Source organism: Oreochromis aureus, linkage group 7 (genome assembly GCF_013358895.1).
Source record: "Oreochromis aureus strain Israel breed Guangdong linkage group 7, ZZ_aureus, whole genome shotgun sequence".
NCBI classification, from domain to species: domain Eukaryota; kingdom Metazoa; phylum Chordata; class Actinopteri; order Cichliformes; family Cichlidae; genus Oreochromis; species Oreochromis aureus.
In genome coordinates, this window is record NC_052948.1 from 24,245,114 (window position 1) to 24,271,788 (window position 26,675).

A 26,675-nucleotide genomic window follows, 5' to 3' on the forward strand; every position below is an offset into this window, starting at 1 on the left:
AGGTATGACAGCGGTCGCCAAAAAAAAAAAAAAAAAAAAAAAAAAAAAAAATAAAAAAAAAGGAGGCGCACAACCGGCTGATGTGCCACAAAGATTGTGTCGCACAACACATGGATGTGACGTGAAAATTGTCAGGCAGACCAGCCACGGACAAGCATAAAAACAACGTTAGGATCCTGTTTTGGTTCAGGCTCCATTCTTCAAATTTGCCAAGCTTGACACATTCACGGGCATTAGTACACCTAACATCAGTGCTGAATTTGTTGCACATGTATCAAGTTTTAGAAGAGTTTCAACATCATCTGCATCTCTTGCTCATTAGTTTATGACTGCTGTTTTGCATGTACATACTCTCGTACTATATAGAGCATGACATGTATATGAAGTTGGGTTTTAAACTGATTGTATATTTAATAGCTATTAAAGCTTTTTATCAACAAGCTGATAAATTTTAGGAAAATTGTAGACAATGGGAAAAGTTAAACTATACGTAAAGCTTTTTGTCAAAGAAAAAAAAGAAAGAAAAAAAAATACAAAGAAAATTCAAAGAAGAAAAGGAAAGAAAAAAAAATACAAAGTCTTACTACGTGACATTCCACAGAGTACATCAGTAACCATCATGTAACATTGGCACTCCTTTCCTGTATCACACAGTTTATGCACCATCGATATTTTTCCTGTAATGGGAAGGGAGCGTTCTCTAGTCACAGGATGCCATGTAATGCAGTTAATAAAGCAGACTCCATGGCAGGAGGAAATCCTTAACCCCCCTCTTACAGTCCTCCACCCTGGTTTCACTTTTTTCACTTTCACACACACAAGCAAATGGTTTGCCTCTGGATGCATTAAAGGTGGCACGTACACACGTAGGCCAGCAATTGTTACCAACTCACGAAGATGCATTACTCAAGACAGCTAAAAACAACACTATATATTGAAACCAAAGCCAAAACAAATGCACATCTTTTATTGTAGAATGATAAATGTTAATTGTGGTACAAATCCATGATTTAATGGACCGACTTTTACTTTTTCGTGTCAGATTGCTGCTGGCCTGAATGTGGCCTTAGCCCTGTGTGAAAATCTCATCTCCTTCATTCGAATGAGGCCAGCACATTGACACAGTGAATGCTAAGGATTCTTAGCTTTTTCAACAATGACATGAAAATACACACATAACTCAGTGAAAGGGCACTGAACTAGCTAATCAAATATGTGGAATTACTACAATTTTGGTTGTTCTGTAATGTGAAGGCTATATGACTCCAAGACAACTGTGAAACCTCTTTCCAATGATTTGGTTTCTGACAAGCCTTTAAAGTCAGACTAACAACAGTTATAGTATCAGATTTAGCATTGATTGCTGAAAGTGATATGCAATTATTGATTTTTTTTTCCCCTCACAAAAATGAAAACCACTTTTTTAGTGATGAGAAAAAACAGCCAGTCCTCTTCCCATCTGCCCCTAACATTTAACCTGGCAGGACATCTGAAGCCTCCATTTCATGTTGGTCCTGCCAAGACACCACAGCAGACGACTCATTCTCCTTTCATCTCTGTCACCCCTAACTGTCATCTGACAAGGTGCTCTATACCACACCCACAAAACGGAACTGTGGGTGTGGTATAGAGTCGCACAAACAAAATTAACGAAAAAAAACAAAAAACAAAAACCCACAACAGTTAAGTACGTTCACATCCACCTATGAACACAGTGACGTGTCAAAAAACACACAGAGAAAATAGGCACACCACACAGTCACATGAATTAGCACAGATGTTTGTCAAAGGTGTGGCGACACTGATGTTTTTAAAGCACAGAGCTGACAGATGAGCAGGAAGCAAGAGGACGTTCATGTGGCTTTGAGGACGTGCATATATCCACTTGATTTCTCACCCTCCCCTCTCCCTCGCTCCTCTGTCTGCCTCGAACATCCGCACTAAAGCCACCCACACACAAACGAAAATATCCTGCTTGCCATTAGATACAGTGTTTTCTGTCCACATCACACACGCATAAATGGGAACTGTAAACACCTCAACCACAGCTAATAGAAAAACAGTAGCTTCCTGCCATGTTTCAGTGGCAGATGACCCAGACACACAGAGGCTAAAAGCACTTGGTAATGCGAAGAAAAGAAAAAAAAAAAAAAGTAATAGTGATGCTGTTACAAATGAAAGCATACTCATTCTCAGAAGACCACACACACAGAATAGCGTGGTTAGACCCATAACACCACACATAACGCACTAAACAGCAGCTTGAAAACTCCCTCACACACCAACACATATCTTAAATAGAAATGTGTGACATACACACGGAAGCGATTCTTACAAGAAATGTTCCATGTCATAGCTCAAACAAATTTGATATAATCTCTCTCTCTCTCTCACACTCTCACACACACACACACACACACTAACACACACGGTGTTATTGAAACTGGTGCTGAAATGAATGTGTGCTGCTTTTAAATAAGGTGTGCAGTCCCTTCAAATGCAGAAGTGAGAAAAAAAAAGGAAAGAAAAAAATCATCAGTAAGAGGAAAGGAAATAAAGTGAACCCCACACAAAAAAGGTGAACAGTTCTGGCTGAATGCTCCTGATAAAGAATAAACAGTTTAAGAGTAACCAGTATAAATAAAATGCTAGACAGGCAGTATTTTATGATGTATTATTTATGGAATAGCAGAGTCCTTAATAGAGCTATCAGGATCTTTGAAGCTGCACAGACAGAACTGACATGAAGCAAGAAGTTCTGGGGTCAGATTTCTCTCAAAGCTTGATAGAGATCAAAACTGAACAAAAAAGGAGGATGAAAAAAAGTAAAGGAGGATGAAAGGATCTCAGAAACACGATTGCTTCACTTCAGTTTACACACTCACAAAACAGTTAATAAGGCAATATTACAAAAACATTGCAACCAAAATTTATTGCAATACCAACAGCGGACAAGGAAAAAAGAAAAAACAGAGTTGAGAAAATTAAAAAAAAACAAACAAACAAACAAAAATAACCTCACCAGCTCATGAAAATCTCATGAAAATTATGTAATCCAAACCTTCTGTCACTCATAAGTTGTGGATAGGGTTTGAGAAGTTTTAGCTTTGTTAAATGTGAAATATGTAGGAGTTGCTTAATGGGTAAAGCACAGCACTCACATGAATAGTGTTTATAGGTTACCACTCATGCTAAAAGTGGATACAGTGGTATCAGAGGACTTTTCATGAAAGCCTCTACCAAAAAAGGTTGTTCAGTGTTCATTAAATATGGTCAAGCACTTGCAGCGTAGGTGTGGAAACAGCCTTTGCGCACCATGAAGCAGATTTTTTTTTAAACCACAGCACAACAGCAGCTTTATCACCTGATGTCTTCATTTTTAAGGGTAATGAGTCAGAGTAAAGCCCTCATTATCATTATCATTAGTTGTGTGGTTCAAATATAAATAACTAATTACTTGATGAATGGACTAAAAACCCTTGACTGGCTTTATCAAAGATGTGTCACAGCAGCAACTCAGAGACGACCTGCAATTTTGTGTTTCAGTGGCAGTGGTTACATGTAATCCTTTGTCTGCCATGTTTTTAAAATATAGTGCTCAAAAACATATATAGAGAATAGGACATGGGATTGTAAATCAGTTTCAGCTGCTTTAGTGTTAATTAAATTAACAAGAACACTAGAGGGGCAACAATGACACAAGGAATGGTTTTACGGGAAGAGGCCACTGAGATTTTTTCTTCTCCTTATCTTTTCTGGTTGCTTTTTTCCCCCACTAGTTTTACATTTGGCTAGGATCGGTATCACTACTGGCAGCGTAAGGCAATACTTGGAACCTATAGAAGTGTAAAAACCAGTCTAACTCATCCAGGATGGCACATCAATACATGCCATTGCCAAAAGGTTTGTCATGTCTCCCAGGAAAGTCTTCAGACCATGAAGATTGAAAGAGACAGACAGTTAGTGTTGGAGAGTCTGACAGGGTCATAGAAGGACAGCCAGATCCCATAAAAATGACCTCCAGCAGCCCACTGGTATCAATGTCTCTGAACAAGCAGTAAGAACATGAGGGTGGCCTGAGGACCCAACATTCTCTAGTGGGCTCTGTGCTCACCATTAAGGTTGACTGGCATTTGCCATTGATTACTAGAGTTGACATGTCTACCATTTGCGCACTGTGCTTTTTACAGATGAGAATTGAATCTGATGTGTGACAGATGTGAAATGGTCTGAAGAAGCCATGGCCACGTCACTGCTAGCTGCTTCCTGTGTGTTTGCTGTATGATTTTACACCACAATGTTCTCCTTGGCTTCTCCAGACCCTTTCACATCTGATACATCTGCCCAGGGTGAACCTGCTTTCATCAGTAAAAAGCAAAGTGAGCCAGTAGTAGATTTTGATAGTGGGTCAGTGATGCTCTGGGAAAGCATATCCATACAGGGATGCTAAGACCTCTACAGGATAGGTAATGGCATCCTGCCTGCCATTAGGGTTCAGGATGAAATCTTTGGATCCATTGTGCGACCCATTGTGAGACTCAAGGCAGGCAGTTCCTGGAGGATGAATGAACTCATTTCACTGACTAACCCCAATGTTCACCTAACTTAAATCAATTACAACATCTCTTGGACTGATCCCCGACTGTCTGGACATGGAACATCACCTCTCTGGTGGGGAAGGAGCTTGCGCTGGTGTTTGAGAGATACCAGCTAGATATAATCAATCTTACCTCAATGCACAGGTTGGGTAATGGGACGATCAGTTTTGTAATTGTATCTTTGGATCTGTGGCCATATGTTCCGGACAACTGGGTGAAGAGAGGAGCTATGCTGTTAACTGATCACCACGTGGTGGGGAGTTTGATCAAGTGGCATGATGTAGGATGCCAGTCAGCCCTGGCACACCAAAATGTATTGTTAGGGTGCGCTGCAAAGCTCAGTCAATCTATATCGCACCTGCACCTGTGGTCATGAGCTCTGGGTAGTGACTGAAAGAATGAAATCACATTTACAAACAAATGAGCTTTCTCAGAAGAGTAGCTGGCATCTCCCTTAAAGATGAGGTGAGGAGCTCAGCATCTGAGAAGGGCTCAGAGTAGAGTCACTACTCCTCTACATCAAAAGGAGCTGGTTGAAGTGGTTCAGGCGTTTTATCAGGCATGTCCCACTGGAGAAGGCCCTGGGGAAGACCCATGACACACTGTAGAGATGACATCTCTGGCTGGCCTGATAATGCCTTGGTGTTTCTGTGGATAAGCTGGACAAGGTGGCTGGGGAGAGGGAGGTCTGGGTCTTTGGTTAGGCTACTACACCTGTGACTGAGCCACAGATAAGCGGAAGGATGGATGGACGGATGGAAGGATCTAGACAGTTTTGGTCATTATTAGCTGTGGAACTTTAAACCATTAGTGGCGCCATAGAATCATGCTGAAAGAAACTGGTTAATCGGAGGCTGCCAATGAGCGGAAGCAATCCAAGTACTCTGACCTGGCAGCTGAGTGCAGGTAGGCCAGCTGGAATGCTGGAATGTAGTATTCCCAGTGGAACTGGAGTGTCAAGGCTTTGTCAGCTTTTCAACCTCACATCTACTCCACTTCACAGGAGCAGGACAAAGAAGAGTCACCAAGGAACTGGCAGGGGAAGCAGGAAAAGCTAGTTTCTTGTTGTGTTTTAAGAAATCGGGGGGGGCCAAAAAACCCCTAAGGTAGCAGCAATGGATGCCAGGGAAAGATGATGGTCATCATTCTACCACCAGGAGATGTACTGAGGTTAAACCAAATCATAATTGACTGGTGATCCTCAGCTGATGACCCAATCAAGGCCCTATAAGTGTTTACCATAGCTCCCCCAGAGTAGTCCCTTCGAAGAGCATCTGAGCTAAAGAGCACTGTTGGAGGTGCATCAGGTAGAAATGTCTCACAGGTTTTACACCTCGTGTGTCGATCTGTTTGTATTTTGTATCTAGATATAAACAGCTACATACCCAAATTTTGTCCTGTAATTGATTTTTTTTTTTTTTGTTTTGTTTTAAACTTTTATTGGTCTCATCTAATCAAAGTACACTATTGTAGAAGTTTTGTGATATGTTCGGAAGAAACTTTGAAATGCTAAGCCATGCTGTTCTATTTGGAAAGTAGCAGTAGCACCTGGATTTTCCTGCAATTTCTCCAAGCACTATATGGTCTGAATTCTTATCATGTAAGTGGTGTACGTCTGTGTTTGTCCATGTCCATATTCTTTTCACCCATGTACCAGTAATATAAGGGAGGCATGCTGTGGTGGAAATAGACAAGCACGAGTGGCAGCATGGCTATAATGCGTGCGAGCAGGAAGCTATTAACATGGCATTACAAGACAACCAAGGGGCAGGAAATTAAATTTTGCTGCCTCTGAGAAGGTTATGTCCAAGCCCTCCCTTACTGTGGATAACTGATTATTAGTTAGTTTTCTATCCACAGCTCTTCTACTTTTGTGCATTTTTATGCATTCTTTTGAACATTCGAAGTTTCCTACATTTTTTTAATAAAATACCTATTCATCCTCAAGTTTTGAGTATAAAACACAACTCTCGCTCTGTTTATGGACTGCCTTGTGTGTTTTCTAATTTCTGCTACATAACTTTGCACTTTGCTGTAACAAAACAAATTTCCCACCTGTGGGACTAATACAGGTCATCTTATCTTATCTTATCTTAAAAGATTTCTGCAGGTTTCCACACACTGAACAGTTAGCAAGCAGATAGTGTTAGTGTTACAGGTGTTACAGTGTATATAATTTCACTTTCTAGTTAAATAAAGGTTTAAAAAGAAATGTGTAAAAAGGGAAAAAAAAAATAAGTAACATTAAATCGCACCACACTGCCCTAAAAAACTGCTGGTCGACTGGGTCTAATAGTTTCCCTGGTGAAAACCCTTCCTACTGAGTAAATAATGTTTAAAATGAATCTTGTTAATCATTAATGCAGAGCACCATTTGGTTCCTGCCACAACTTTCTTCACACCAAGATAAGACGACAAAGTAAACATGACCTCCACTCAACTGAATTATGACGACAACAACAGAAGGGCACTAAAGGTTTTACACCAAACAGTGTTGATTTTAATCTACTGAGTCAAGGTCATAACAACATAAAAACACTGGGTCTGTTTTGGTTTTGCTCTTGTGGAGACGACCTCCAATTTATGCTATGATAAAGGCAGGCAGGGACATGTTTTCTTGACATGGCTGTAATTCACTCTCAAACGCCCGCATAGTAAACACAAATCTGAAATGAGCAGGACTCGCGCACCACTTGTGATCCTTTCAAAATTGAGGCATCAATGGACAGAATCATAAATGATCACACCCATGCAAATATGCCCACACACCATTTCAGTCCTTGTCTTCATGCCAGCAATTGTGTTTGCTGTCGGATATGAAAGCACTGTTTAACCTGTTCACTTAATAAGTCTGTTTTTTTTGTAATGGCTGAATAAGCTCACCCACTACATGACACCTGTAAGCATGGTTGAGAGAATTTTTGTCAGTCCATGCATTGCCACTTATCTGGCTCCAGGTTGTATGATGAACAAATTAGTCAGAGACTAGATACCAAATGAAGAGACAGACTGATAGCTATAATAAAAAAAAAAAAAAAAAAAAAAAAAAAACCTCCAAAATTGACAAGACAAGACAACAATTTTAAGAAATAGAGTCACTGAGAGTTTTAATATATTAGTTGTATGAGTTTTCTATGAATCCCAAGGGATTCACAACTGAAGCTTTTAGATTACAACTGACGCTCAGTCAGTGGCCTTTCTGAGACCTCAATATTCATCTCTATTAATTCACCAAAGATCAATTAGTAATAAATCATTTTTTTGGTTTTTCCTAGCCCTTGCATACTGTTCTCATTTATGTCAATTTGAAAAGTGAAATCCTTTTTTGAAACTGCTTCACCTCAGGAGATTTGAAGTAAGAGTCAACAGCAGTACCCATGGGGGATAAAAAAAAAAAAAAAAAAAAAATCACCACTTGGCTTAATGACACTTCTGGAGGATGTTTACCGTCATGAGAGCCTGAACATGAAACATGGCTCTCTAGGTTCACTTGTCGACAGATTTAATCAATGCTGCACATACGGATAGCATTAAACAGAGATCTTTTTGCCAAAACCTGAGCTAACAATGCATCACTGGGCTGAACAGGAGGTACCAACATAACCCGAGGCACACTCATTTAACTAAATCAAATTTAAAAAAAAACCCAAAACTATTTACGTCATTGATCTAGATGCCAGGGAACAGGAAAAGTCAATTTTCTACTTTTGTTTTACTTCCAGTTCCTTACCTTATTTTTTTAAACTGGATTTCCTCTTTATACTTCCACTTTTCTCTCTGTTACGTGCCAAATGGCAGAGTCTCTGCTATCTGATTATATTGGTACACCCTATACAAAGATCTGACTAAACAGTGCAGACACCAAAAAGGACCACAAACAGAAATAGTGAGCTCCGTCTGTTTTGACAGTTTCATCGCAGCAGTCAATTGTATCTTGAAAAATCTTTGTATGCTATGATTCATCACCATCTTAAGTTTTGAGTTTACTCTGAACCTATATTATTTTAATGCCAAAAATAACATTAGATAAAAATAAAATAACAAATCTAGGAAAACCACTTTGCAAACCAATCTGAAAACTCTCCATCCTGATGACATACACCTGTAGCTTTCATTTAAATGGCTTTGAATAGGTATACATCACAGCAAAGGTTCCTAAGAAAGACTCTTGTTAGAGAGGAAATTAGCCTTTCACTGAGAAGTTTAGAAACTCATATCCAGAGGATTGCCTTTGGTTTCTTTCCCACCAAAGTCTCAAGAGGAGGCGAGTCCTTTCACAGCGAGGAAGTGAATGAGCGTCATTGTGGCTTTGCACTGGATTAGCCCATTTTAAAGCCCCTTAGTAAGATTTAACCACATTATTCACATTTTAATGGCCATTCCCACCCACACATACACATGCCGGCTAAAATCAAAAATCCATAGGAATGAAATAAGAGCAGAGGTCTAATGCAAAGGAGGAAATACCAATGTTCATTGAGCTCGCTCAAGTGTAAGCACTGTGCAATTGAAATTAGAGCAGTGAAATTATCGAAATGGAGAGGTGTATAAATATTAGAGATGGCACGATACCACTTTTTTATGTCCGATACCGATATCATAAATTTGGATATCTGCCGATACCGATATGAATCCGATAGTGTTTTTTAATCAATAAAACTGTTTTTTTTAATATCTTGCAGCATTTTGTATAAGTTCATACTCAAGTTTAAATAAACAACAACAACACTAAAGCTATTCTGTTATACCTGTGTGTAAAAAATACACTGCACCCAAAATATTTCATAGTTCAGCAACACTGATCAATCTAATAAACCTTACCTAACTTAAAACCTAACTTAAACCTACTCCATCCTCCCTATTCTGGTATTTTAAAGAGTACTTAGCAGAAATATTAAGCAACCTAACTAATAGGGTTGCAAACTCCCAAAAAAAAAAAAAAAAAAAAAAAAAAAAAAGGAACCACCCCCACCCTCCACCTCATGATGCTTAATCGATGTAATCAACTTTAATTTGATGCAGGGTGAAAAAAATGCACAGAAACAAATTATTTTTCAAGAATAATTAAATAGATTCAACATCTTTCTTCAACAGAATTGCAGAATTCACAGACGGTACCTTCCCAAAGGAAAAAGTACTATAGCTTACTAGGGTATATAGACTTAAGAGTTAGAATATATAGTAATGGACTTCTATACATTTTACATCAGATTAAAACTTTGGGTGTAAGATTCAGATAATTATTTATTAAAAGCTACATATTTTAAATGAGAATAAGAAAGAAAAGTATGTCTTTGTGCCCCTTTTCCCTGTTCATGCCCTATCGGCCCCCTGGCTAAACTTTGCTAGATCCGCCCCTGCACAGTTACCACCCGTCAGCTGCGCGAGAAAAGGATCCTGGTGTAGAAAGTAATATTAAATACATTCTAACAACAGCTTATCAAGCTTAAACGTGCTGCTGTTGTTCAGCCGCTGGTTTCCTCTTTCTGGCGCGAAGTGGGCCAAAAACAAAGAAGAGAGACGGACTCGCAACAGAAAAGCCGATCAGCTGATCGTTAAGCAGTTTCACGATTGAAGTAGGGCAGGAAGGTGAGGGAGAGAGAGAGGCAGTCGCTCCATATATCGGTTGTTAAGCTTAACATGGGAACACTTTACAAACATTCAGAGATGAACTTACACACTTGCTTTACTTCTCTCTGGGATAACTTCCTCGGAGATGAAATGCTGGTTTGGTAGCAAGGCTACAAATACACACAGCCGCTCTATCACATGAGGCATACTGCTGCAACGTGCTACGGTTATGAGCCGAGTTACGACGTGTTGCAAGTTTTGTGAGATGCTTTTTTTGATATTTAATGGATCGGAGTACATTTTTTATTTTTCGCCGATATCCGATCCAGTAATTTAGGTCAGTATCGGACCGATACCGATACGTAATATCGGATCGGTCCATCTCTAATAAATATTGCAACTACTTTAATCAGAAAGCATACCCATAACAAATGCAGAGTAAACACCAGAGTAATCATTCAGGAAGTGAGGATATATGGAAGCCAAAATAGTTGAGTGCAAATCAGGTCCATGGTTAAACTGAATGACCTTCTACAATGACAGACACCCTCCCCACATGCAGATGGCCTTTCCACAGAAATTCAGAGGATGTGACGTTTATGTTCTTGGCTCTCTTCTGCTCCCTTACAGTTGTGAGCAAGATTAAAACTGGCCAAAGTAATCCATTAACAGTCACAAATGACTGGCTGACGGCACAACACAGATTCCACACAAGAGTAAAAAGGACAAAAACTTAAACTGAACGTGGCTTCAAATAATACTGACAAAGTGTATTGTACTGGCAACAAAAAAATAAATAAAACAATAAAAATGTCATTAAAAATGCATCATGTTGAAAAACAGTTATTTAAAAACCCTCAACTACCAAGGGGAAAAATAAATTTTTGAAACAAATCTGAGTGAATCACCTTCACTCTTTATCTGAGTGAAGGTGAGTGTAGGTTAGCTTGACAGATTACTTCACCAGTTACCAACATCAAAGTTGGTATTTTCTATCTAATGTGCAATGTTTGGGGGTTTTAGACATCAATAAATCATGCAATGACACAAAACTACACAAAACTACCACATGCTGCTGTAATAAGTAAATTTCCCCAATAAAGTCTACTTCAACATTTAACTGTAAATGCATGAGTGCAATATAACAATGCACAACAATGCGTAGCCAATGCAAATGCGCAACAGAATGCTGGCAAGTAAAATCTGCGAGAAGCTAACATCAGCTGAACACAAATACAAGGCTGAGGGAGGGGACCTAAAAAAACTAAATGCTGCAGTCAGCGGAGCCTGAAATGTAACCTTTTGACTTAGATTTATTTATTTATTTTATTCATTTTTACATCAGAGGTTTACCTTTAAAAATTTGGCAAATTTTTAAATGAGAACCCAAGATTGTTACATTATATCATTTATACAACAAAGTTTAATTGGATCCCTTTAAGAAGTATAAAGCTTTGACTTTATTTGTACGTTCATGCTACATGGAACAGCTGCTGAACAGAAAAAAAAATCCTGTCCATTACCAGTAATGCAACTGATTACAGTTGCTTCAGTTACAATTACAGATGACAAAGCACAGGACAGTATTCAAACAAGGCCATGCAAAGACTTGACAATCACTGAAGTACTGCTATACTTCACTGAAGCAACAGTGTTAGGTGAGAATATAAAATTTAATGGTGCTGTGGAAATAAAAGCTAACGTCATCTAATATAGCTCAAAACATTGGGCTTGCTTATTGAAATGTCAACAATAATTCACATACAGCTCTAACACTATCTACCCCCTCCAAAATGCCAACCTGTGGGAAACACTGATAGCAGGTGGCTAAATGAATGACAAGAAAGGCCAGCTGATTGTGCTGGAGAGGTCCTCAAAGAGGAAGCAGCTAGTGCTTCCATCAATGTGGAGCAACAGAGGGAGCACTCAAAGAAGGTGGTAGAGCTGGACTGTTTGACTGACTGCTGTAGCAGCGGGGGGTTAGAGGCCATGCTGTGCCTCTGCCCTTAACAGTACAGGCAGGAGGGAGCAGAGCACTTCCCCAGGCACCGGCAGCCACAGGTGGGCTTTGTGGTTTGTCTTCATGAGCCCTGTAGCACCCAGCTGCCTGTCAACCCTCTATCCAAGAGACAAACAACAAGCAGGCCTTTTCTGTCCACGCATGTGTCCATGTATTAGTCAGTGTGTGCATCTTCACAGCAGTCTTTCTTTAAAGATTAAAATTAGCTTCAGTTTTTAGGTAGATGCTCAATTTTTTGACAGTGCACCAGAAGATCAGCAGCTTTAAGACGACAAACCAGGATTTGAAAATGTGGAGGAGGGACACATTAAGGTGAACACAGTAAGCAAATAGTGTATGTGTAAATTTGCCATACATCTTCAGCTGTCTTTTCAGGCTAAAGTCCTTTGTAGACATATTTAGGCTGCTTTTTGGCTCACACAAAAGCTACATGTTAATGTAGCTAATATTTAGCTAATATCATAGCTAATGTTTGTATGACATATTGCAATAAGCAATCTCACACAGCCATTCAGCTAACACAACGTTTAATAGGGAAACATCATTTTTGATTGTTTTAAAACCATATTTGAAAGTAAACTGTGTTAGTTTGTAACATTTTCTACGTTCTTCAGCTTTAAGAACTTTTCACTAAAGTACTAAAACATTCAAGGTTTTTATTGTTTAAAACAAGTTTAACAAAAAGTAATCAGACACGCTGTGACCTAAAATAAATAAATACTCACTTCCTGGAAACTATTAAGCTTCAGATCCCAGTTCAAATAAAACTTCCTCCTCTTTAACAATATTTAATCTGATTAATTTGTCTGTAGTTTTTTAATGAAGCTCTGTCTGCCAGCTGGTAAGCCTGCATTCTATGTGTTTTAAAAGGTTGCCAAAGCACAGATTAGTAACTTGGTAGTGTGCCCAAGGCTGATTAAATTCAACAGCAAACATTTTGCCTATTTTTCTAAGTAGAACATTGCTTCCGATTCCTCCAGCTACTCCAGGCAAACTGAATGACATACAACTCAAAACTTCCTAAGAAGCGAGCTATGTATTCATTTCTCAAAAGCAGGAGCAGTATCACAATTGTGTAGACAAATGTATAGGTGTGCTCCGAGTCGAACAGACCTGAATGTGGGTGGAGGTGGTGGGTGAGCAATAAGAATGTGCTTCTTGAATTTCTGAAGATGTGACAGGATTTGTTGGCAGCAGACATGCTTATTTAGTAACCCCAATGACATTCCTGGGTTCACCCAACTCCTCTTAACATCAAAGCCAGGTTTTTATGTAGGCGTCCAGTCTAAATACCAGAGCGGATGGTTACATCAGATTCTGTGTGTATTGCTAAAATGTCTCGTCCACTTCTGCCTTCAAGGCCAGAACAAAAGGTTCTCAGGGTTAGCCTGGTTCTCTGCAGATTTAAGCCTTGGCAATTTCTAAATCACTATTTGATGAGAAATGAATTATTTGACCATTGAAAGTGTGAATTTGAGTGTGAGTAATAATACAATGTAATTTTTTATTTCAGGAGGTGCCAGTTATTCTGCCAGAAGGTAAGCAAATGTACAGCTTCATCCATTGCAGAGGAGTTAAACAACTCCAGAGGTAGGAACGGTAGGGACAAGGAAAAATTGTAGACAGTTGATCCTTTCTTGTGATTTTATTGTACCACCTCCACATGGGTCAAATGTTAATGTCAAACTGGCCAAACCTTTCAGCCCACTCTCTCCTGCGAAAGGTGGTTGTGGAGACCATCAAGTGTTTCCTCCTGTGCAATCCCAAACACCAAAGCTATTGTGTTCTGCAGTGAGTGGTAGGAACAAAGGAAACATGGTGTATTGCCAAGTTAAAAAAAAAAAATCAAACTGCATCAGGCAACGAAAAGCAGGAGAGAAATTTTCAGAGAAGAAAAGGACAGGAGCAACAAATGAACTGAACAGTGATGGGAGCAAAGAGCTACTGACTTCTTTCTGGATGTCTATTTTAGATAAAGGTCCAACTTTAAATGCCCCAAAAAATAGCCCCAGTAGCACCATTGATATCCAACTCCCCTCCCCCCGAAAAAAATATCAAAAAGTGACAATAAACAGACAAAATGTTAATTTTGCTTCAATTTTGTAGAATTTCCTCTTTGGCTGTAGAGTCCCAAGGCTTCACAAGCATAATTATTTTGCATTTCTGCACTGCTGAGAGTGAACCCAAATGTGCCACAATCTCTCCATCTGTACAGTTTGTTCAGTCTAACTACTTAAAGCAGTTACTACAGTAAGGAGCCTGGATACCTTTTCACAAATAACTCAACACAGCTATACCAGATCGTTTAATTTTGTAGTTTTGACTGAAGCAAAACTATAGAAAAATTGTCCAAAAACGGTTATTCTTCTAACTGTAGATTAACAGAACAGACTTTGTTCACAACCCCATCAATCCAACTACCCACGCTGCTGTCACTGTACCAGGCAGCAGTACTGACACCATAATTACTATCATTGCAACTGTGGTGCTGCACAAAGATGGAGCGCACAAGTCACCAGATGTGTCTATACCGCAAAAGTCTACCTGGTGCTGATGGTAGTTAACAAGCCTTAGAACATAAAACACACAACGTTACACGAATTCAAGAGAATTTGTAAAGCATTTTGTCTTTGAGGAGACTTCTTGTCAATTGGCTTCACATGAGCTTTTCCAAACATAGCTCCTGATGTGTGTCACAAGATGTTCTTGACAAGGGTCATGGATGTCAGTTTAGACTGGGGCCTTTGAAGTGGTGCAGCATTGGGACTTTCTAAGAATAACTAACTGTGGAGAGGAAATAAATGGGCAACTTCCCTTCATTAGGCTCACTTATGATTCCATATATAGCTGGTCACAAGGGGACTTGCAGCCAAAAAGGTAACATGTGGACAAAGTGAGGACATCTATGCTTTTGTTCAAATTAAAAAGTTTTATAGGCTCTTTTTAAATATGGCTTATTTTTACCATTTATTCATAGATTATGAATTCTATGACGCTGAAAGAATAAATTTGAGGATGTTATAAATGCACTGTGAAAAGCAGTTTTAAATTACTGCTATAAAAATGTGGAAACCATGATGCCATGAGTAATTTTAGATCCAAATTTTGTTGAATAACACACACACTAAAAATAAATTATAGTTTGGATGTGCCTGCTGTTATGTCACAGAACTATAAGACTACCTCACCAACTTACCATCCCAAGAGATTTTCATTTCTTCTCTCCCTTGCATTACTGAATCTCAGCAACAACAAAATCCTTGAAATATCACAGAAGACAACTATTAAATTTGAACTTCTGAAAAAGGGGGGCACTTTAAGAATTATAACAATGTTTGGACAAACCGTATATGCAAACTTTTTGTAAAACCCCTTGAAATGATGCCCCAAAATCTGCACTTTAATCTCATATTGATTGTTTAATTTGGAATCTGCTGGAGCACAGAGAAAACCCAAAAACATTGGTACTGTGTCCCATAATTACACAAGAGACTATAATTTCAACAAGCAGTTAATTTAACATCTGTGTTATGCTTGAGAACATCAAACACTGGAATCTGAAAACACCAAAATGGATAAAAAGCCAAGTAACAAAATATGAGAAAACTAAGAAACATTTTCTAAGATGCTTCATAGCATCACTTAAACTTCAACAGTTACATATTGCTTGCATGTAATCATGACACATATCCCACTATATATCCTTTTACATCTTAGAAAGTCAACTATGCAGTTGAAAGTTAGAAACCCTGGAGCACTGAATGCTAAAATACTGCTACACACAATTCACACAACTATACAACTGCAGTTTCAAAAGCTACAACTCTCACAGAAACAGCCAAAGCAGATGGATGTCCACAAGAAAGATTTGACTGAACTGCCTTGCCACATAAATGCCTGCTAATCAGCTTTAGCTCTTAAGCTAATACCAAAAGGACTGCAAAGCACCTGTGGGAAAGGCATTCGCCATTCAGAACAACCTCACAGCTAATTGCTCATAGTCTCGTTGTAAAACAATGCAACCTCTCAGACTATAGTGGCGACCTAACCTTTCCTATGTTCCCACACATACTGTGCGCTAAGCCTCCACAAAATACTTAAGCGTCTTTAACCAAAATCCCTGCATCTAAACTGTGGCAAACAATTAAAGAAAAATAATAAGATAAATAATACAGTAAAACACACAATTCAACAATATCACTAATAATCACTCTAAAGAAACCACAGTCACAGCTTTTAGCACAAAAGCTTCATTACGTTTCCTTGCTGTTTGGGTTTAAATTTGATTAAGACATGACTTTCTCAAAAGATCAAACAGGTATCCCCCCCAAAGTCTGGATACAAAGAGCCAAACAATCATGTGCAACGTGACTGCTGTGAGTAAAATACTTTGCAGCAAAATGTGACCGGAAAGAATGGCAACAAAAGTTGAGTTAGAATCATCCCGTTTACTGGACAAATCCCTGAACCATTTGTCTCTCTGAGGTTTTTACGCAAGTAAAGTCTAATCCATTTCCATTTTTTTAACATGTTTTCCAAGTGAATTCTGGAGTCAGTGCTTGTTTTCCTAAAAACACCCACTATTTTGCACTGTGGTGTGACGTTCTACCTCACATTATTTGATTAGACAGAAGTGGGGAAAATAAATGTAAACGTATAATGTGCGTGAAAATGACTTAAGAGGAAACTGGACTTATGCAACAAATGTGAATGCTCAATACATGAAATGTCCATGGAAGACTGAGAAAAAACCCCCAACATATGCAGAACAGTAGTATGAGGAATAATGTGTAACAGCAGTATAAAGATCTGAGATTAGGTCTGGAAAAGAAAGAGGAAGAGAAGGGTTACATCAAACAATAAAAGCCCATTATTGGCATCAGGGCAACTGTGGTCAGAGTAGGGGGATCCACTTATCCCTCTCCTGGGAGCAGAGAGATGAATGACTTCCTCACAGGTGGACTATGAGCTTAACAGGAGGGGGGTAGCAGTGAGAGATGGTGGGGTTTAACCTGGGAGTGAGGAGGTATTGGGTTACAGCTGCACCTCCGGAGAGAAACCGTGACCAGTGGCTTTCTCATCTCACAGGAAATGGATTTGTTTTCTGAGCCCTTTCCATTAATCCTCCCTTGCAGACATATGCATGGGTGTGCAAACAATTGTACAAGGGTTCACGCATACAGAGTAATGCGCATACACACCCATGTGTGAATAAAAGACTGGCGCACAGCCACTTTTACAAACATGTCATTCCAAGTTTAAGAACTTTTCCCAAGAACTAGTGACGTTTGTTAGGAATCACTACATTTCCACTGCAGGACTCAAGTTCCAGGTGAATTATTTTTTCCACCGAAAAGTCCTGAACTGAAAGTCCTTATGTGTGGGGCTGATTCTGAGTCGTGAAGTAGCCAGCTTACAACATTTTAGTTATTTCTGCAATAGCTGATGAAAACCAGTTTACTTACTCTGAAGTATACTGCATAATTGTCAGTTACTTTTTGTAAACACGGGATTCAAACTTGGGATCTCATACCAATGTATGTGTGTAAGAGAGACAGAGAGAAAGTCACAGTGGTAGAGTGAGCAACTAAGTGATCTAAGAGGCATTAATGAAAACAGAAAGGTAAATAAGAAAATGTTCTACTGGTATATTTTATAAACCACCCTAGATGGTACATTTGCTTTGAGACTGTTGTAAACAAAATCAGGTTTCACAAAAACACACCATACTGATTCAGTTTGAGCATTATATTGGGTTTTATCTAAGCACCCAGGGCCTAACACATTTAAAACTCAATTTCTTAGAGTCCATTCAAAGCACAGTCCTGTTTTAGCTAACCTTGCCCCTAGTCACTCAAGGTTGGCAGCTAGATACCTCTCAATGGGAAGAAAAAAAAAGAATATAAAAAAACTGTTCAGGAGAAAAAAAGAAAAAAAAAATCAATGTCCACTTTTTCTGCAAGCCTAGATGAGTTATACAGAAATAAACTCGGCCAGCAGCAGAGCCATGAGGCGTCTGATCTGCCTACACAGTTCACCAGGCCACATCCTCTCTGCCTCCACTCAGGGAGAAAATAGCATCAACGTGCAACACAGCCAAACATTAAGGTAGCCTGTTATTTCCAAAGACATATGCACTGGTTCTCTTAAATTGGTTAGCTGCAGTTAAGTCCACCACTGTTAGATGAACTTAAATATATTAGATACATTTGTAGCCTGTATTTTCAGTTAAAGCAAATGTGTGAGTGCACATTAGATTCAAGTCAAAGTATATTTCCTTCATTCTAAAAATCAGACATTATGAAACCTTAAATCAAAATACAGATACAGTAATCACCTACAACATTAAAACTACCCGCTTGATACATCTAACTTGTGCAACAAAAACATTTTTCACTAGTCTGTGCATCAGCACATTGGTAGTGGACTGCTTGTCCCTCACATTCCAGGGACACCTGACTGGATCAAGTGACTCCAGTATAGATTCCAGTTCATGGCCTTACATTTTTGGTAATTTCCCTAAAGCTGTTTTACAATGTCTTGCTGCTGCCATAGACAGTGTTTCTTGTTGTGTTTCCTTTCTCACTTCTGGCCAGATTCTCATTGGTAAGATGACATCATTATCAAATTTGTCCTTCTTTGTCTCATCCAAGTTCTATTTTTATCTCTCACCTTAGCCTCCATTTAATTCTCACAACAAGCAGGAAAATAAAATGCAACACATCTTTGCCTTTCAGGTGTCCTGGTAATACTTGTAATAGACCTCACAGTCTATTCTTAGCTTAGTGCAAGGACCGACTGTCAGCACGTTCCTACCAGTGGCACCTGAGGATACCGCTGTAACCTTCAGAGAGTATTCAGAGAGCAGGGAGTTAGTCAAACGTGAAGAACTGGTTGAGGTAGGTGGCAGAAAAGAAGACAAAAATGAAAGTTCAGAAATAGTTGTATTGTCCTTGTGGAAAAACGACAATTATAGAATTACAGTTAATTTAATAATAGCAAATTGTACTACATGGATTCTACACAAAATCACCCTTGAAAATGATTCTACTGAGAGCAGATATAAACTAGCATTTTCAGTATCGGAAGTAACAGGTTTGTGCAGGGAGTCATCTTTTTAAAAATGGATCTATATCCAGGATGTAGTTGTGCTGTATTGGTATCATACCTTCATTGTACAAATTAATCTTGAACAAAATTAGCCTATAAATGAAAAAAATCAATAAATGAAAACTTTTGGAGAAACACCGCATGAGTTGTTGACCATTATGAGTTGATGCATAGCTGGCCCACCAGAGGGCACTCTGCAATGTTCGTGTTGGCAAAAGGTTAAGAAAGCCACAAACAAATCAACCAGCTGATCCAAACAGTGTTAGGACAAGCATAAATGAATAATCCACAACTTGTTGTGACAATAACACAAGTTTAATATTAACCTGCATCATTATATTATCTAAGTGTTGACTTAGAGGGATTAATAGCTCTCACACTATCATCTAATTTAACTTGGAAGTGCAACCTTGCATCTAAATCTTGATTAAGACTTCTGTGGGAAATTTACGTTCCAACTTACATAGTAACCAGAAACTCCTTTTATCCATACAGGCAACCTTCCTCACCATTCAAGTCACTGCCGTATGCGTCAACCCAGCGGTTGCATTTCTTTGGAGGTGAACCTCAGGTTACGTAGAAGACAACAGCGTAGGGTACAACAGAGTTCCGGTTATGGTGCAAGTCACAACGTAGATCTGACACAAAAGTGACAAAATCCAAACAGAATTTTGGATTGGTCATCTGACCTTACTTAAGTCAGATGATAAATAAATGATCTACAAGAAAAACATTTTGCCCCTTGAAAGAATCTGAAAAGTCAGTGCCTCGAAAAACATAAAGAGAAACTGTCAATAAAATAAACCTAAAGTAAGTCTAAATACCAAGAAATCAATAATGTCCCAAGCAATATCTAACAATTAAATATCTTATGCAATTGGTAAGGCAGATATCAAACTTACTCACTAAACACCAGTGACGCATACCACAACTAAATGACCCATCCAATCCACGAAAAGCACACAGAGCCGAAAATTATCTGATGTAAGAGTACAAAGATATATATTTTTAAAAAAAGAAGGAAAAAAAAAAGAATGTTGATTTCTTCATTGAAACTTATAGGAGGCAAAGTGTAAAAAAAAAGTCCACATTGTAAGAGTAAAGTGTTAATGTCTCCTCCTCTTCTTGGGAGCTGTACATGCTCAGCCAAGATAGACAGTGATTCACAAAGTGCCACACTATCTGTCAAACTGTTCATGTTGGAAAACAACTGTTTGACAAACAGCAGTAAATTGATCATTACATAAGTAAATATGTTTTAGAGGATGTCAAGTTAAAGCGTGAGCAGACCGTACACACAGTGGCCTTTTTGACAAAAGCATGTAAATGCTATCCATAATTGTGGTTATGCAACATATTTAATCTAAGAAACAGAGAAGCAACACCATTTTTATACACAGCAATCAAGAGCTATAACAAAAATGTTTCTTTGTTTGGAGGACACCACAAAGTGCTTCCTGTAAGTCGGTGTTGCGCAAGGTTGAGATTAAAGGCAAGCAGAAAAAGGAAAGAGGGAGGAGGGAAAGAGGAGAGGAGGGGAAAAGGACAGATGTGAACCTGAAGAGAGAATCTCGTGAATTAGTAATAAGGCTTGCCCTTCTCTTGTATTTTTGATGAGGAGGATCAGGTTTTTGGACACTTACATGCAAGCATCGGATAGACTGGAAGCGCCATGGGGAGTCTCGCAGCATTATGTGACGTGTACAGTGTCTGAAGAAGGGGTTCCGCTGTGACTGCATGGAGTCATCATATGCTCAGGAAGCCTTAAGTAATATTTCACTTGCACAGACTGTGCTCCACTCTGTAAGCTGCATTAGGAAAACTGCTGCCCACCAGAAAGTCAAGGCCAAATATGTGGCTCCTTAATTTTATGACTATTAATAGTGGTTTACTGACTAGAAGACAGAACAGCATTTAAAAACAAAACATAAAAATTAATAAATACATAAAACAGGTCAGTATACAATTTTAAATCTTTTTAGCTCATCTCTTAAGAGGAATGCTCCTGTATACATTATGTATTTAAAAACACTTGGCAATATATTTGACAGCTTTACTCAACCAAAACAGATAATAACAGAAGGCCATCTAATTCATTTTAAACACAGTGCTAGTTTACATATGAATAGTGCTTTGTAAAAATGTGAAAACTGCAACCTAAGGGGCAAAAAATTGCACACCTGTAAAGTTCTTAAATTACATGAAATCACACAAATCAAATAATCATTAAAGTAAATTTATATTAGGTGCATAAATGTTCTATATTCCTGCATTTTATCAGTATATCCCTTCATAACCATGTGAGTAAAAGACAGTGTGAACCAAACAGACTATGAGAGGATATAGTATGAATGAAAGTGCTTGGACCAAGTATACAAGAGCACGTTTGCCCAAGTGCAGCAGTGTGTATTTGTGTGTGGGTATGTGTGAATGTGAGGCTGTTATGCAGCCTCTGGGAGTCTGTGTCCTGGTGGAAAGTGAACCCCTCCTCCACCCATTACTATCTTTAGCTCATTTCCGTCCTGTCTTGTCACTCGTGTTCTCCTCTACAGCACTTAAATCTGGTATCTAAACCTCCGGGCCATCCAATATCCTGTACTTCCCCTACACAGAAAGCCAGAGAGGACTATAGAGAGGCGGGGTCTTCTGTGTTCTATGCAATCACACAAATCTACATGGCCCAACATGTTCAGAATTGACAGATGTTCCTAATAAATGAACATACTATCAATACTGCACACTCATTCACATAGAACTGTACCATATATGGCTAAAAAAGAGGCACATACCTACACAGATCAATGGTAGGATGTCTGTTAGTAGAGGACACCTTGTCTGTTTAAACCGGTATTGCTAACGTCTGCAGGGACACTAGAGTTGGCACAAGTAACCAAATCTAACCTTCTGCTTTCTATTAACTCTTAAAACATACACATGCACAAACACTTGCCATTCATTGTATTTCTTTTACAGCTGACTGGAATCTGTTCAATGGGATGGTAAAACTCTCCATGTGATATCTTGTGATGCATTTCCACTTAACTATAAGAAACGCAAGCAGGGACTGTGCTACATTCAAGGAATGCAAAAATATACAGTTGCACAATGCAAGGTAGTTGCAAGAGAAGCTCAAATAAACTGACAAGAATGGATAGCACAAATGAGTTGTTTTATTCAGCTGCATCATCCAGTTTCATTAGACTTTCTAACTCCCCATGGAGATGTTGTCACGTTAACAAACAAGCACAAATCCGAAGGCCTCTCAGTGACCTCTGTGGTTTCCAGACAAATATTTAATCCAGTTCCTGGATAAATTCCATGTTTTGTCGGAAACGTAATGGATAAAGTTAACATGCTAGAAACAGAACTTTGAAACGAGATGTTCATACTTATAGCCTCCTCAATCATTCAAAGACAACCAGCAGATGGCAGCCGATGATGATTAGATACATCATTTTGTGAAACTGGTGTGTCTGTCAAAGTTTAATGCTACAAAACAGAGAAAGGCCCAGATTCTCACTGAAAAACCCTATCCTGCTACTGCTGCTAGCTCAGTGCTCAGACTTAGTAATGTAAAAGCGGAAGACAAAACAGCTGATGCCCCAGGAGAGTCATCATGTCATTACTGACACCTGCACTTCCATACAAACATCCTGAAGGTAATCATGCAGAATTGCATAGTTTTGTAAACACTTTTGCAAAACTACAAACATCTTCACCAGTTAAACAATATTTAGAAAGAGAGAAAAAAACAACAGTGTTATTCACACTTGAATGCTTGCAGATCTATGTAATGCTCAGTCAGATTTCTCTCCAGGGAACTAATACACACTCAGAATAAAAGGAAACCAAAGTGAATACTAGCAGGTTTAAAGGCCATTAGTCAAAAAAGCTAATAAAACATAAGTGATAAGAGGAGATGGCCCTAAATTATAGACAGGGAGGTTACCAATGGCAGCAGGAAGGCCAGAGTAACCTTCCCATGGGGCCACCCATGTAGCCACCTCAGGCAACTTGCATGTCCCAGTCGTTTTTTCTCACTCTCTCTCGTTCTCTCTATTTTCGTTTTTACTTGGGCCCATTAGGGCGATGAAGGGGAAACATGGACACAGAACGGAAGGGAAATCTCTCTGAGGACATCTACAACAGTGAGAGACCAAAGAAATTAACCAGAAGGGAAGATGAGAGGAAAAGAGGACAAGGCAGAGGGGGAGGAAAGATGAGGTTTCTAAGAGATGGATATCAGGAGATGAGAGCTGACAGGAGGAGTAGCACTGAGGGCTCCCTGCTCTGAACCAATTTAAACAGGAATGACCCTCACACACATTACACACACACACACACACATTACACACTACTAGTGACTCATGTCATGTACAAACCCCTGAAGCACGACCACAACACACACACACACACACACACACACACACACACACACACACACACACACACACACACAAACAACTGGGAAATCACTAGCACATTCAAACACTGTAAATGCTCATGCAATGCTCATATTTATGCATATGCATTCATGCAAAGACAACCTGAAGAAGGCACTGAAAAGTGATGACATATTATAATAATAAGTCAGAAGCTCTGTGTGTGTGTGTGTGTGTGTGTGTGTGTGTGTGTGTGTGTGTGTGTGTGTGTGTGTGTTTAGCTGAGGAACACACTGAGAAATCAAGTAAGGGACATTCATTCATCTTGCCATTTTTGGCAACGAATAACTGATGTACATGTATAAATTTTGGGTGACATCATGGTGAGGTGATTAAAACTTGTGCATAATAATGGATGGCAATGGATTCAGAGGATTGAGGAAGAGACTTATTCTTGGATTCCAGTCTGGATATTAAACTTCCTGCCTCTGAACTATTCTGTTTGAAATGCACATCTAATTCTCACAGTAACCTAAAGCCTCGATTTAAAATCAAGTACTCTGCAGTCTTTGACGTAACAGTGGATGAGTTATTTTGCAATCAAATCAAAATCAGTCAGTGTGCATTACTACTCATCTTCATTAACATTTCTTCCCATTTATGCCGGATGTGCGTTTATGAAGTTGGGGGATACCTTGATACATGACTTTCTACTCTAGTTCAAGGGTTGGTCAATGATGCTCATGAGCCTCGAAACAACAATATATCACAGGACTGAAAACATGAAAATACAAAGTGGGATTAACAAGAGAGAAAAAAAAACAAACGCACACAGAGCAGCTGAAAAAGGTGGAGCAATAGATATATGGTGGCAAAAACGCATCCTGCAGTGAACAAAAATGTATCCACGTATCTGACAGAACCACTGAATGGCAAACACAACTAGTGGCTGTATGTTATTAATGACAAAAACAAAAATAAATAAAACAATGATATACATCACAGCATCCTTAACATCCACTGAAGCAAGTTTTAGAAAAGCTTCAGGATTTCAAAACTAAACGCTGGTCTGCACTGCCACCTGGTGGTGATACAAGCATCCCCTCCAAATGATACGAGTATGAATTAGTTTAAGTCGTCTATAAAATGTTCTTATAGACACTATAAGAACATTTTTCATCAATATCTTGAGTAGTAGCTAAATATTGCTGTTTCTGTATTTCAATATTTCTGTGTTTCAAGTCATTTTTTTATGCACACACTAAACAATAATCTACATAAACACCTGATTGAATATCCTACGGTTTAGATGTGTTGAACTTACAAACATTAACATCTATAGTGGTGAATCAAAACTTGCAGTTTTGCAATTACCTTTTAACTTTAACCATATATAAACCTATGCTTTACAGTAAAATAAAAACAATGCCGTAATTGCCAAAATGCCATTTCCTCTATTTGCACGCCATATATTCCAAGCCCATTCACTTTCTTACATACTTTACTGTATATTTACTGCTCTGCATCTTACCGTGTTGCCATGGACAGACTGTCCCAGCTGTATGACATGTGGCTCAGCTGATCGGGTGTCTTTAACCGCTGGACTGACCTGGCAACAAAACACGTAATTAAGCAGCAAGCACTGCGCCTTCCAAACAAAGTAAGATAGTTAAATGTTTACATCTGCTCTTTATATCGAAATGGCAAATGCCTAAAAAAAATGTAGCACAGAGTTTTGATGGTCTGTTAGTATTAATGAAGTGAAACAAGACTGACCTGAATGGCTGTAGGCTGTGGGTGATGAAGGTGGGGTCCCCTGGGATGAATGTCGGACAGGTGGGGTGGGGGATCTGGTGTCGACCTCCGGCTGTGTTGAAGTAAGACATCCTGATATGACCTGCTGTCAAAGTTAGTCTTCCACAGCAGCACCTAAGCAACCAAGATGCAACCACATGACCCAAATTCAGCACATTTTCCAACAGTAAAGATATGACCTCGAATGATTTTGGTAATCCTTTGTTTAGTCATCGTGCAGAACCTGACTGTCAGCTCCTCCAGAGACAAAGAGATCTCCAGCCCTGGAAAAGGCCACAGTGATCACAGCACCCTAATAAAATATTAAAGAATGTCAAAGACTAAAAGTAAACACCATGAAGGACTAATAAAGTGGACATTTCTTTAAGCATCACCTTGTGCCCATGAAGAGTGTAGATCAGACGGCCTTCCAACAGGTCCAGTATCTTAATAGTGCCATCATTCGAACCACTTATCACATAGTTGTTGGATGGGTGGAAGGAAAAACTATTGATTCCTGCACTGTGAACTGATCCAAATTGTACAAAAAAATAAGCCACAACCACAAAAATACACATATAAAATTGAATTTTACATTAAAACTTCAATTAGATGAATTAATTGCATCCCTAGTAATCTAGGGATGCAATTAAAGTCTTAACTGTAGGATGAAAAAACAAAACAAAAAAAACATTAACATACCACGATAATGCTGAATAAGCTTGTTGGTTCGTAGATCCCAGATTTTCAATGTACTGTCAGCTCCTGACGACGCAATACAGGTACCACTGGAGTTGAAATCAACAAATGTTGCTGATCTGGGGTTTAAAAAAAACAACAACAAAAAAAAGTCAGTCATTGGCCATCATCATATATGAAACATACTGAGAAAAGAGAACACTAGATCAGTTTTTGGAGAGATTTTACCCTCCACAGTCAGTCAAACAGTTGATGCAGTGTTTGGTAGATGTGTCCCAAAGCCGGACAGTCCGGTCATCCCCACAGGAAGCTATGATTCTGCCATCTGGAGAAAATCTACAGGAAATAAACACACAACAATAGTACAGAAGAAGTCTAAATACACTTTTTGCAGTGCTGTGCTGTTTCACACTCATATAGTTACAAACGCTCCGTTGATCAGTGAGTTGTTTGTACAGTTATGATCAGACGTTTCCTCAATTTTTTTACTCAGTACTCTCA

At 38.9% G+C, this 26,675-nt stretch overlaps 1 protein-coding gene across 3 annotated transcripts in view; it reads right to left on the minus strand.

Moving 5' to 3' along the window:
• Nucleotides 1–26,675, minus strand: part of poc1b (POC1 centriolar protein B) — a 35,661-nt gene that overhangs the window by 6,072 nt on the left and 2,914 nt on the right. For all 3 annotated transcript variants that reach the window (XM_039614295.1, XM_039614294.1, XM_031736251.2), the window contains exons 5-10: nucleotides 26,403–26,510; nucleotides 26,178–26,293; nucleotides 25,871–26,004; nucleotides 25,720–25,788; nucleotides 25,458–25,610; nucleotides 25,213–25,290 (exon numbers count right to left, since the gene is read on the minus strand). In XM_039614295.1, coding sequence (XP_039470229.1) covers nucleotides 25,213–25,290; nucleotides 25,458–25,610; nucleotides 25,720–25,788; nucleotides 25,871–26,004; nucleotides 26,178–26,293; nucleotides 26,403–26,510 — 658 coding nt within the window. The remainder of the gene's footprint in view (nucleotides 1–25,212; nucleotides 25,291–25,457; nucleotides 25,611–25,719; nucleotides 25,789–25,870; nucleotides 26,005–26,177; nucleotides 26,294–26,402; nucleotides 26,511–26,675) is intronic.